The sequence below is a fragment of the Balaenoptera musculus genome, chromosome 6 (genome assembly GCF_009873245.2).
Source record: "Balaenoptera musculus isolate JJ_BM4_2016_0621 chromosome 6, mBalMus1.pri.v3, whole genome shotgun sequence".
Classification (NCBI taxonomy): Eukaryota; Metazoa; Chordata; class Mammalia; order Artiodactyla; family Balaenopteridae; genus Balaenoptera; species Balaenoptera musculus.
In genome coordinates this window covers 67,093,627-67,108,107 of record NC_045790.1, presented here as the reverse complement: position 1 = coordinate 67,108,107, position 14,481 = coordinate 67,093,627, and the positions used below count along the sequence as shown (strand labels likewise).

General features: G+C 38.6%; 1 protein-coding gene across 3 annotated transcripts in view; it reads right to left on the bottom strand.

The window, feature by feature from the left end:
* The window catches only part of MAMDC2 (MAM domain containing 2), a 175,593-nt gene that overhangs the window by 4,059 nt on the left and 157,053 nt on the right, over positions 1 to 14,481 (bottom strand). For all 3 annotated transcript variants that reach the window (XM_036856677.1, XM_036856676.1, XM_036856678.1), the window contains one exon: positions 2,625 to 2,884. In XM_036856677.1, coding sequence (XP_036712572.1) covers positions 2,625 to 2,884 — 260 coding nt within the window. The remainder of the gene's footprint in view (positions 1 to 2,624; positions 2,885 to 14,481) is intronic.

The following is a 14,481-nucleotide window of genomic DNA, read 5'->3' as shown; positions in this document are numbered from 1 at the left end:
GTTACATTGTATATTTTTGTTTCACATTTTCTACCTCTCCGCCACTAAAACGTAAACTCAAAAAGAGTAGGAACTCTATGCTATGTGCATTGCAGTATCCTCTGCACTTAAAAATAGTAAATGGTCAATAGATATTTATTAAAAGGAGATATTTTGGCCTCATACTATAGGATCTCAGTCTGGATGCCTGATGTAGCTATTGAGATTACCAGGTCTGCCATGGTTATAAAGACCAGAGAGATTTGGGAGAGAATATATTTTTAGAAACAATAATATTATCTTTTTATAGTTTGGTACTTTAAAGTTTATAAACCCTTTCACAAACATAATCTCATTGGACCCTCACTCTAACTCTGGTGATATCAGCACGGCAGGCATTATTACCCCATTTTGAAAATGTATAAACAGTCTCAGAGAGGATAACATTTCTCCAAGATCACTCAGTGCTTGTGGCACCCAGGGCAATGAGTGTATTTTGGGACTTCTGTGGTGGGAGGGAACGTAGAACAGTGGCTTAGGGATACAAACTTTGGAACCAGTCAGATCTGGGATTGAGTTCTCACTCTGCCACTCACCAGCTGGACATTTGGTTTTCCCCATCTTTAAAGAGGAGCTATGATATCAATTGGAAGAACTCATGCACAGCTCTCAGCCCTGTAGGTACCTGGTACATAGAAGATGGCCATTTGCACATGAGTGTCTCTGTGTTTTATTAGACACTAGGATGTTTTGGAGAACCTAGTTCATCGTGGTCTCCAGACAGTCCTGAGGGAATCACAACATCAAGAAGAAAATTCCTCATGGCAGATTCATATCTGTTCCATTCTGAGCCAAAGGGAATGGTCTGGAATCTTCTTTCCAAATTGAGAGCTGAAAGTCTCTCAGGTCATTCCTCACCTTTGAACTTGAACACCCCAAGATGCCACCCCAGGTGCCTCACTACTTTGTGCTCAAAAATATTTTCAAACAACAAGCCACCCAACAAGTCTAGTATATGCAAGGACCTGTACCTGGCCCCCAGGTTAGATGCTGGGAAGTCACCTGTTCCATAGAACTCAAATTCTAGAGCTCTTCTGCATCAGCATCATTTGGGGGTTTTAAAAAACATCAGTGCTCAGGCTCTACCTGAGAGACTCAGATTCGTTTCGTCCAATAACAGAGATTCTTCATCTTTAGAGTGAATCAGAATCACCAGGAGGCTTGTTAAAACATAGATTTCAGGGCCCTAATCCCCAGAGTTTCTGGTTCAGTAGTTCTGAGGTGGGGCCTGAGAATGTGTATTTCAGGTGAAGTTCATATTAGGTGCATATGCATTTCAGGTGTTGCTGCTGGTCTCAGGGCCACACTTCGAGGACATTTGAATAGGGTAGGAGTATGAGTGCCCTGATAGCCTAAAAAATTAATTCATCATCTCTGAATGATGATCAATGATATCAATAAGTTCCTGAGTGATCCATTTTCCTTCTGTAAGCAGATATTAAATCACTATCAAAATTATTCCTGGGGCTTTTTTTCTTTGCTAAAGTTTTAGATAATTTTATCCATGCCGAGATAACGGGCCAACCGTAAATAATGGCACATCTTCCCTCTGTCATTTGTTCTTAGCAATCCAGCACCCTAGATGGCACTGTAACCTGGTCAACCTGAGCTTCTGCAATTCATTCCCATTTAGGTCTGCAGAAAATTAATTTTGGTTAAGGGGTGGTGTAAAATAATGTCTTTCTTTTGGATACTTCTTCCTTAAATCTTCCTTTAAGATTTGCTTAAACCAAGCGGCCAGTGGTTAAAGTTGAGGGGTGCTGGTCCAGAAGCAAGGATGAGGAGGAAGTAGGGCTTTTAGCTGAAGGTCACACCTGGAATTCTATGGAGCAATTTCAGGAATAGTCAGGGGTCTAATATTATCTCCCCAGAGCTTTCTGGAGCCTTGGCTCACGGTAGGCAGGTGAAGTCAGTGGCTTTCAGGAGGCTGCTGTTGATTTCTAGACGAACTGGCTGCTCAGTCTCACCCATTGGAACTGAAAAGGCTCTTTCTTACCGCTGTCCAGATTCCCTTATCATTGGGATCCTGTAGGATGGAGGTCTTCTACCGCCCGTGAGAAGACCCAAGGGGAGACCCAGGACATAGGATCAAGACTAGTTTCTTCTGCATCAGTGCGGACAGAGGCTTAAAAACGTACTCTGCACCACATACTCTGTTAAATAGAAGCTTGCAACAAAAGGCCTTGCGTGTGGCTAATGATGAGTGAAAGATGCAGCTGCAACAACTAATTAGGTAACACCATGTTTAGAAGGAAGAGAGACTCTGTTTTGGAGGTTTGCAGGATACACAGAATATACTTGACACTCATAGTGCACCAAGACAAAAATAGATACACTTTCATCACTGAGTTGCAAAAATCACTTTATGCACAAATACCCAAAGCTTTCTCTTTCTGCCTAATTTCCCATTCACTGCTTAGGTTCAGTCAATATAGACTAATTATTTTTACTCTTAAACAAGTACTGCCTTTATCTATGACCCTGAAAAAGAACAAAACATTCTTGATGGTAGCAAGAAAAAGAAAGAGTATCAGAAGGTTAAAGGAACATTTCCCATCACTTGATTCTTATCTCTTTTGGCTTACCTGGTGTTGCCTCTCACAGGTGTATTCAATCAGCGCTCGTAGCCAGGAGATGCTCTGCTCACCTCTTCTTCGCCATAAGAGGGCCTCTTCACTGTCACCTTCCTTTTTCAAATAAACATTCAGGAGGCCAGTCCCTGCTCCATACATGTGGTAGAAAAAAGTCAAGCAGTGTTTTCCAGTGACTCCTCGTAGAGGCCTGGACAAGAGTCGTGCTTTCTGTCCATACACCATGTGGGAAGCCTCGATGTACATGTAGTAGCCTTGAGAGCAATGCAACATCAGGTATTGTTAAAAAGGACACTAATTATATTCGCTTCTTTCTCTTATATATACATGTATATTTTTTCAGATTATTTTCCATTATAGGTTATTACAAGATATTAAATATCGTTCCCTGTGTTGTACAGTAAATCCTTGTTGCTTATCTATTTTATGTATAGCAGTTTGTATCTCTTAATCCCATACTCCTAATTTATCCCTCCCCTCTTCTTTCTCTTTTGAGTAGTGTTCTTGGAAACAAATCAGAGTCAATGGATGACTTGACTACAGTACTGATAAAGGATTTTATAATTTTGGAGAATATGTATAATCCAAGGAGGATAAATATGCTACAAAATTTAGACCATCAAAATAAGTGTTTTCATGTAATAATTTATAATTCAGTTTAATATACAGGAGGTAATAAATATACTAGTATTGTGCCACTGAGGTGGCAATTAACATATCAGAATTTATCCTACTAATTCGTGGACAATATTCTGAGCTTCTAGACATTGGTTTAGGGGAATAGTCAGGTAGATCTGGGTTCAAGTCTTGGCTCTAACATTTGTTGTCTGTGTGACTGTGGTCTAATGGATTATCCTCTCTGAACCTATTTTCAATTTAAAAATAAGGATTAATAAACCTGTGCTACAGAGTTGTGAGAATTAAATAATCTGTGCGACATATGCTCACATGCAATACATATTCAAATATGAGTTTCCTGTCCTGCCCTCTTTCCTGAGGTTTTCTGTGACACTTCTTGAAAATATAATTATATAATATTTAATATAATTATATATGACATTTTATATATTATATATCTTATACTATATACTATACATCATATACTACATGTTAATTATATAACACTTTACATTTCCATTTTCCTTTCCTAATTTTAGTTTGCTTTTGAATTTGCTGGTTTCAGGCAGAAGCAGAATTAGTTCACATGTAAATAAGGCAGTGGTGTGTTGGGGCCTGTTTCCACGGGCTCCCAACAGTCAATTGTGTGATTTCTGTTGGTAGGTCCAAATGGCTTCACATTGGTAGTTTGAAGTGGGCCATGATGGAAGTATTTACACCACAGAAATGGGACATAACTACAGATCAGCCCCCCCCACCCCCGCAAAATAGAGCTGGTTGGTATTAAATAATTACCATGAAGCTACTGAAACAGGCAATATATTAATAGTAATTTCTAGAATAATACAGCCATAATATAATTCTGTGCACCTGTGGCTCACTTTTAAAAAAGCCTTGCACTCTACATAAGTAGCTCTTAATCTTTGCTCATTTGATGAAAAGTTTATATCTCTTCTACCTGAAAAAATATGCACAGGTTTTTGTACATGATTTCATCGTCTTCTTTGCCAATATTGATTTTTTTTACATACACAATGTAAAAATAATTTTTACATAGTGTTATCTATTATTTCACGCAGAAATTAACGGCCACATTGAGGGAAAAAAGAGATCCCAAATAATGCAGGCAAATGAAATGGCTTCTAGAGCATCTTTATAGTTTGAAGTTTAATCAATGAGGTCTATTCATTTCCCAAAAGGCAGTGCTTGAGATAGCCCAACCAGAATTGATCAGAAGCTCCACCTATGCTCCTTCAAGGCACTCCTCCTTTTCCTTTCCCTCATTTCCATAAAGACCTGAGAATCCTACATGCTATTAAAAGGGTGGGAGAAAGAGTCCTGCCCAATTTGGTCTTATCAAATAGTGTACACTGTGCAACCCCTTCCCCCAGCGTTTCACTCAGTAAAGTTATCACCCTGAAAAACTGGGCGATCAGAGTCATGGGGTGTGGGCTTCGTCAACCAGTCATCTCCATGATCAGCTCTAAAATATTGGGAAAGTACTGTCATGTTTCTGGTGTGCTCACCAATGACATCCTCATTACTAAAGCCAGTGGTCAATTTTCAGTCCTTGATGACAATTCTTGTCATCAGTAGCATTGGACAGAGTAGATCACTCCTGCCTCCTAGAAGGACTTTCTTATCTTGGTCTGTGGGACCCTGACCTCTCCTGGGTTTTCCCCCACCTCACTGCTTACTCCTTTGCTAGTTCACCCTTTCTTCTCTGACTTCTTGACCCTGGAGTGCTCCAAGGCCCAGTTTTTGAACTTCTCTATTCTCACTCACTCCTTTGGTGATCTCATCTTGTTTCATGGCTTTAAATGCTCTGTGTTGTCATATCTCAAATTTAAATTTCCAACTTCTTTTCTGAAATCCAGACTTGTTTATTTAAAGTGCCTAATAGACATCTCCACATATTGTCAAGTAGACATCTCAAACCAAACATGGTCAAAACGAGGCTCCTAACAGCCTTGCCCTAAAGCCTATCCTACCCTTTGTAGTTGACCAGGCCCCAAACCTGGCCATCATATGCCACTCTTCACCTCCTCTCACTCTTCACATCCAGATGGTCAGGAATTCCTGTTGGTTCTACCTTCAAAATATGTCCAGAATCCAGTCATTTTTCTCCTCACCACCTCCATTGCTACCCCCTGGTCTGAGCCAGTATCATTTCTCAGTTGGATTAATACAACACTTCCCAACTAGTCTGCCTGCTTTTACCCTTGTTCTCTGCAATCTAATCTCAACATAGCATCCACAGTAAACCTTCTAAAACAAAAGCTAAATTTTACCATTCCTCTGTTCAAAACCTTCCATTGGCTCAGCATTTCACTCAGAGTGAGAACTGAATGCCTGAAAATGTTTAGGGCCCTATGCGATCTCCTGCTCATTCTCTTAGCTCTCTGATTCCTATCGCCTTTCTCCTCACTCACTCTGGGTTGTGTGGTCACACTGAGTTCCCTACTGTTCCTGGAATACAGTAGGTATACTATCACCTCAGGGCCTTTGTGTGTGCTAAGCTCTGCTTAGAATGGCTTTTCTCTCATATAATCTCAGGTCTCACTCTCTCACCTCTAACTCTTTGCTCAGATATTACCTTTTCTATTAGGCCTATTCTGACTACACCGTTTCAAATAGCAATTCCCTTCCTCTGGCACCCCTCTTTCTCTATACCCTAATTTATTATTTTCCATACCATTTAATTGCCTCTTAACATACTGCATGATTTTCCTATTTTTTATGTTTGTCTCCTTCCTCTGGAACACACAAAGGCAGAGATATTTCCTTGTTTACTTCACTATGCCCCCAGGTCCTAGAACAGTGCCTGGAACATAGTAGATGCTCAATAAATATTTGTTGAATGAACAAATGAATTTTTTCCACAGCTCTAAGCCACATACCAGTTTGACCATTTCCAAAGCACATGGCTCTACCAAGGTCCCTCCAGTTGCATGAGGATCTTGGCAATGAGACATGTACTTGACTAGGATGCTCCAAGGCAAAGCTGGAACAAGTCCAAGCTTTGATAAAATTAAAGTCATATCAAAGCAAGTGTTCTCAAGCTAGTTCCACACCATCTGATGTATTTTTTAACCAAACACACATTCTTAACTTCATTATCTTCATTCTTTCACTGGCAATAAAATTGCTACACAAGAAGCACTGGGGTTTTTACACCTTTAGCAATGAGAGGAAATTTTATTGTTCTTTTCTCTAATATTTTCTAACTTAAGCGAGGCTAGATATAAACAAATACAGATACACAAAATCCTTACAGAAGGGTGTATTTAATTTAATTCCATGGAAAATAAGGTCAAAGCATGAAATGACCATGGTTTATCACCTACTATGCACAAAGGTATTCCATACTATCCTATACATAAGTTAGTATAGCACAGTGAACTGAAACCCTACTTTAACACATGTTTAAATTAAAAAATATTTCCTCCAGAAATAATTCTTAGGTAAATAAGAAGAAAGTCAAAGAAAAATAACTTTGGTGCCTGGCTTTGGGGCTCTCAAAAGCCTACTTGAATCCTAAGAAAAGGACCTTGGCTAAAGATGAAACACTCAATTGTGGGGCGGGGAGGGCTCCTCTGAAAGATGCTGTCACTGGGAAACTGGAAAGTAGAGACTATTGTGGGTCTAAAACATGAAGTCTTTTCAGAGTGGAAAGGAAGCAATAGATCCATCATAAGTGAGAGATGATCCAAGAGGTATCTTCCGTCTAGTGATGATAGTGTGCATGCCAGTGATAACGACATGAGTCCTGGCCAAAATAGTCTGAGGTCCTGGAAGAGAGGTAAACCTCTAATCACCTCCAGGATTATCTAACTGAAATTTTTCTTTTGTGAGTACTGTGCACTAATCATTTAGCCTCAACTGGATGAAGCATTACTCTGGTAATGCTTTCAGCTCATGCGTCTCTGGGTCTTGGGTATCAGACTGAAGCCATTACCTAAGGTTTCCAGTTCCAGAGATTGTTGTGTTTAGTACCATGAAAGATGAAAGGAAAGCTCCTAAGGTGTTTGACATGTGTAATTGTGCTGCTTTTGGAAGAGAGGGGTAACATCCAGGGGAATGTCAGTATAACTGTGCCTTTCTGGGGCACTGGCACCAGTCTGCTTTTCTTGAGTAATGCTGACCATTGCAAAAATCCTTCAGGTTTTTGTTTTTTTTAAACGGTTTCTATTTTAAGCACATATGCATATTCCATAAGGCAATACTGATTTAGACTAATCTAGATCAACATCTATACCTAAAAATAATTGTAACATATTTGTCAACTGATCAGAATTTGTCCCTTTGATGCCCAGACCAATTATTCCTCTTGATTCCAAGTATGTTTTTTTTCTTGACTCGCATGTGACATTTCCTTTCCCCAGAAAAGATCACAGCTTCATGGAGAGCCAGTCTGCCTCGCATGTGTTTGGAAAGCAGAGAAAAGCCCTGTGTGTTGACAAGCTTTGCCACATTCCAACTCCAAATGCTGTCTGTCTCAGCAAACAAAAGCTATGGATTGGAGCCAGGAGCCCCAGTGCTGAAACCTCAGACTGGCTCACGTGTTCCTGCACATGAAGGATTCCAGTCTGCGGAAGGGATTATTAACTAGAGAAAACAAATCACTTTCTCTCTGTGGATCACTGTTTAACATTCAAGACAGGGGTTCCAGTGGGTCTACTGGGAGATCAGGGTCCCATCTGTTCTTTGCTCAGCAGCTGTGATGTGTTGAGACACACCATATTTGTAATTTGGAGCAGTGAAGCAGCTGTTCCTCTAGTCCTGCAGCCTCCTCTCACCAGGGCCAGGAAGGAGTTGGGGGCCGTGTGGAATGAATAGCTAGCTGCTTCATTAAGCTGAAAGAGGATTCTTAACAATCAGGGAAAAAAGATATCAATGCTTTGGGAAGAACAACTGCTAAATGCGTCTCTCTAAAATTGTTCTTTACTATATCTTTTAAATGATTTTTAAAGCTCTGTCATAAATGAGGAGTTATTATTTATTGGGTACAGAGTTTCAGTTTGGGAAAATGAAAAAAATTTCTGGAGATGGATGGTGGTGATGGTTACACAACAAGGTGTATGTATTTAATGCCATTGAATTATATATGTAAAAATGACTAAAATGGTAAATTTTATGTTATGTATATTTTACCACTATTTTTTTTAAAAGCTTGTCATAGAAGCCTTCTCTTGTGTAAGTAGGGTCTGACAATATCAGAAACTAGTGTGATAAGTTATGAAAAGATTGAGGGAGATTGGAGATTTTAATAATCTGGAGCTAATTGCCCCGATAGTTACAGCCTAGTTGGGTAGCATCATTACATGTCTGGATATTAGTACCAAAATTCTTAAAAGACAAGGACTTGAATGAGATTGCTATTAAATTTCAGCTATATAACCAACACATTAAATATATAATTTTGAATTTCTTTCGTCTGACAGCACATTTTTATAAATAAATGTCATTATTTGGTATTTTAATGTATCATTGATATTTCTGCCACACAAGAAGGGGGTGTTCTTAGAAGTGAATAAGACTCCTACGTTTAGTAAGTAGCGTGTTGGAAGAGAATTTAATTGTCAGAAGTACAGAAGATGTATTGAAACACTGAACAGTACCACAAAAGAAACTGATGGTGTCTCTTTCTTTGGAAATTAAGAAAATGATGAATAGCTACTTTTCTAGGATTTGGTGGTAGGGAGAAGAGAGGGAGGACTGGATGACTTTTAATCTATTCACTGGTGGACTCAGTGAGCTAGGAAATGTTACAGTTGAAGGCGTTTTCTCACTAAACTGGATAGCTATCTGTTGCTTTATTTATTCTACTATCTTTTGGCCACAAAAATCCATGTAAACTCCAGGGCAACTAAAACAATTGTTTAAAAAGAATTCTGACAGCATGGCATCATATAAATGTTAAAAAAATTTCAATAGCCAATAAAACCCTTGGAACTTTGTTAAGACTTGTCTTTGTTATCTTGTAAAGAAATAGCATTAGTGGCAGGTAACTTTCTGATTCTGCCAGGATAGAGCTACTCAAGTAGATGGTGACAAGAAATGGATAGACAAATCCGCCAGAGTCCATCCCAGCTCAATGCAAGTCAAGATTTATCTGTCACAAGTGCCTTTATTATTTTATTAAATAAGGAACCGAATGGTGGAGCTAGAATTTTTTTTGTCTTTGTTGTTGTTCTAGTAGAATGACATATTCTATGAGATGACTGACTTAAACATTGGAAATGTTTCCCCAACTTTAGTCACACAAATACCACCATCATGATATATATATTTACTTATCCACATACTACCTGCACTGTTATTCATTTAATATTTTTCTTTAAGTAGATTCCAGTTTTGCTACTTAAATCCATTTATTCAAATAGGAAACTGCATGTTAGCATGAAAACAGAAAACAAGCTATAAATGGTTTTGCTGTACTGATTGTATATTTTTCTTATACATATTACTATCAAAAATATTCATCCACTTACCCCTTAAATTACCCAGTGGTACTTCGGAAAACATTGGTTTAAGGTCTACCAAACCTTCTGGTTTCTACTAAGTCATTTTATTTGTAAGCATAGGCCATGATTTTCTATTTATAAAAGCACAAATGACACAAAACACCGAGTCCAAGAAAGTATCCCAGAGATGAACATCAGATTTTGTAAACTAGTCACTCATTATAAAAATAGTAATACCCTTCACTTCAGTGGAGCTTATATAGTATCAAGCCTTTCAGAAATATAACCTCAGTTAATCATCACAGCAGCCCTAAGAGATTAGCAGGGCATCCACTGTTATATTTATTTTACACATGAGGAAACTGAGGCTCAGAGAAGTTATGTGACCATTTTCCAGGTTATGCAGGTAGCAAGTGGCAGAGTCAGCTCACTGTGTACCCCTTGGTCTTTCCACTAGACCACATACACCATGCTACACCACAGAATTGCAAACTGCATCAGCAGTTAGTGAGTCAGGAACTACAGCACCCTTGGAATTGCTATGTAGGATGATGTATTGATTCTGATAGACACACAATAAACTATATCATAGCCTTTCTGAACTTCTTTTTTTATTTAATGAACCTATATTTACTGACCATCTAATGTAGTTGTCTGTAAAATAGCTTTGTATGCCTCTCCTCTTTCTATTTTCTCTTGTATATGTTCTTCCAAGTGTACATTGACAGGCTTTAAGGATGGGAAGTAAAAAGGCAGAATGCAGTATATGAGTACAGGTATATCCTCTGAAAGTCCCAGAACGCATTGCATTCAAAAAAGATTCTGCTGTCACTAACACCTAACAAATACCCTCCAGTCATCAAAGAGAAAGATACTGTTGCTGGTCCAGCATTTGAGCCTATCACTTTATTAAAGTATAGAATAAGAAATTCAGCCATTTTTGTACCCTGCCATTATTTTACTGCCTGTATTTGAAAAAAGATACATAGAAAAGATTGTTAGGACTAAATGTAAAAAAAGCAAAAACTCAACAATGCAGGCAATAGAAGACCTTTTTGGATGTAATTTCATTATTGTTTAAATTGTACATCTAATCACAGGCAGGTTTGTTATTGCTCTCCCAGGATCCAAGCAGACAATAATTAAAATTACTTTGAATGAGTTTCAGTGCTTTAATATTTAAAATGTGTATGTTGTCTTAACTGATCTATAAGATCTTGTCTACCTCCAGCACCCTAGAAATCTATGAACTGTTACTAAGCCAATTAAATTTTCTTATTACTTCAGACCATATCCCTGTTGAAGAGAAATTCTAGTGACATTCATCTAAGCAACAGTAAGTATATTTACTATGTAAGTCACTTCTTTAAAAAAATAGAAGGTGGACTTCCCTGGTGGCGCAGTGGTTAAGAATCCGCCTGCCAATGCAGGGGACATGGGTTCAAGCCCTGGTCCGGGAAGATCCCACATGCCGCGGAGAAACTAAGCCCATGCACCACAACTACTGAGCCTGTGCTCCAGAGCCCACAAGCCACAACTACTGAGCTCGCGTGCTGCAACTACTGAAGCCCACGCACCTAGAGCCCATGCTCCGCAACGAGAGAAACCACTGCAGTGAGAAGCCTGCACAGCGCAATGAAGAGTAGCCCCTGCTCACCGCAATTAGAGAAAGCCTGCATGTGGCAACGAAGACCCAATGCAGCCAAAAATAAATAAAGTAAAATGAAAAAATAAAAAATAAAAAAGTAGGAGGTAATTGTTAAGTGGTTTCTACCATAATTAAATTTAAAAGGCATTTGCAGTATTTTTTTTACTATGATAGTTGCCCCCAATATTTATTACTCAAGATTGAGAGTTATAAAGGGAAAGAAGTAGAATAGTCTCTCAGACAGTTCATAGCCAAAGGCAGTATAAATGTAAATTTTAATATTCTGCTTCTACTACTCCTTGCCAAAGACAGAACACCGTGTAATAACATAATATCAGATACAGCAAGACCTTGGGTAGAACAGCCAGGAAATATCAACAAAAGAATACAGTTGAAAGAGACCAGAGACACATAGAGCTCATTCAAAAACATTATGATGGCTTGGTTTGTAGTGCAGAAGGAAACAGCAAATGTCTTCAAATTTTGAGTATAACAATCATGCTCTTAAATATACGATGCTAAAAATTGAAATACCAGGGACATCTCCTTGTGGATATGTTGAGTAACTTGTAGCTGACCTACACTTCTGCTGAGAAAAATTATTTTAAAAATGGATAAGTTTTTTTTAGAAAACATCTGTTTTGAAGTTGTCAGAGAGCTTCCCAAGCAGCAAGAACTTGAGGGGCCAAGATCCCTGAGACAAGGGAAGGTCAGTGAAGTGAACTCAACATTCTTCAAGCTGCTTTCCCCGCTGGGGCATTTGCCTATTCAGTTTAGAAGTTAAGCAGAGGGCAGCTAAGAGGCAGAGAAACCAACAGTTCTCACTGTGGGATGATAAAAACTGGAGTTCAGGGCTGCAAAAGCAGCCAGGGCTTGAGGATCAAGTTTTGTGAGAAAAGATACACACAGCAGAGTGAGCAATCTTCCCTTGAGGCATGTGCCAAATTCTTTTTATTTATTTATTTCTTATACAGCAGGTTCTTATTAGTTATCTACTTTATACATATTAGTGTATACATGTCAATCCCAATCTCCCAATTCATCCCACCCCCCCCCCCAACTTTCCCCCCTTGGTGTCCATACATTTGTTCTCTACATCTGTGTCTCAATTTCTGCCCTGCAAACAGGTTCATCTGTACCATTTTTCTAGGCTCCACATATATGCGTTAATATACGATATTTGTTTTTCTCTTTCTGACTTACTTCACTCTGTATGACAGTCTCTAGATCCATCCACGTCTCTACAAATGACCCAGTTTCGTTCCTTTTTATGGTTGAATAATACTCCGTTGTATATATGTACCACATCTTTTTTATCCATTCATCTGTCAATAGGCATTTAGGTTGCTTCCATGTCCTGGCTATTGTAAATAGTGCTGCAATGAACATTAGAGTGCATGTGTCTTTTTGAATTATGGTTTTCTCTGGGTATATGCCCAGTAGTGGGATTGCTGGATCATATGGTAATTCTATTTGTAGTTTTCTAAGGAACCTCCATACTGTTCTCCATAGTGGCTGTATCAATTTACATTCCCACCAACAGTGCAAGAGGGTTCCCTCTTCTCCACACCCTCTCCAGCATTTATTGTTTGTAGATTTTCTGATGATGGCCATTCTGACCGGTGTGAGGTGATATCTCATTGGAGTTTTGATTTGCATTTCTCTAATAATTAGTGATGTTGAGCAGCCTTTCATGTGCCTCTTGGCCATCTGTATGTCTTCTTTGGAGAGATGTCTATTTAGGTCTTCTGCCCATTTTTGGATTGGGTTGTTTGTTTTTTTAATTTTGAGCTGCATGAACTGTTTATATATTTGGGAGATTAATCCTTTGTCTGTTGATTCATTTGCAAATATTTTCTCCCATTCTGAGGGTTGTCTTTTCATTTTGTTTATAGTTTCCTTTGCTGTACAAAAGCTTTTAAGTTTCATTAGGTCCCATTTGTTTGTTTTTGTTTTTGTATCCATTACTCTAGGAGGTGGGTCAAAAAATATCTTGCTGTGGCTTATGTCAAAGAGTGTTCTTCCTATGTTTTCCTCTAAGAGTTTTACAGTATCTGATCTTACGTTTAGGTCTTTAATCCATTTGGAGTTCATTTTTGTGTAGGGTGTTAGGGAGTGTTCTGATTTCATTCTTTTGTATGTAGCTGTCCAGTTTTCCCAGCACCACTTATTGAAGAGACTGTCTTTTCTCCATTGTATATCCTTGCCTCCTTTGTCATTGATTAGTTGACCATAGGTGTGTGGGTTTATCTCTGGGCTTTCTATCCTGTTCTATTGATCTATATTTCTGTTTTTGTGGCAGTACCATATTGTCTTGATTACTGTAGCTTTGTAGTATAGTCTGAAGTCAGGGAGTCTGATTCCTCCAGCTCCGTTTTTTTCCCTCAAGACTGCTTTGGCTATTCGGGGTCTTTTGTGTCTCCATACAAATTTTAAGATTTTTTGTTCTAGTTACGTAAAAAATGCCACTGGTAATTTGATAGGGATTGCATTGAATCTGTAGTCCAAAAAATGCTTTGGGTTGTATAGTCATTTTCACAATATTGATTCTTCCAATCCAAGAACATGGTATATCTCTCCATCTGTTTGTGTCTTCTTTGATTTCTTTCATCAGTGTCTTATAGTTTTCTGAGTATAGGTCTTTTGCCTCCTTAGGTAGGTTTATTCCTAGGTATTTTATTCTTTTTGTTGCAATGGTGAATGGGATTGTTTCCTTAATTTCTCTTTCTGATCTTTTGTTGTTAGTGTATAGGAATGCGAGAGATTTCTGTGCATTAATTTTGTATCCTGCAACTTTACCAAATTCATTGATCAGCTCTAGTAGTTTTCTGGTGGCATCTTTAGGATTCTCTATGTATAGTATCATGTCATCTGCAAACAGTGACAGTTTTACTTCTTCTTTTCCAATTTGGATTCCTTTTATTTCTTTTTCTTCTCTGATTGCCACAGCTAGGACTTCCAAAACTATGTTGAAGAAGAGTGGCGAGAGTGGACATCCTTTTCTTGTTCCTGATCTTAGAGGAAATGCTTTCAGTTTTTCACCATTGAGAATGATGTTTGCTGTGGGTTTGTCATATATGGCCTTTATTATGTTGAGGTAGTTTCCCTTGATGCCCAC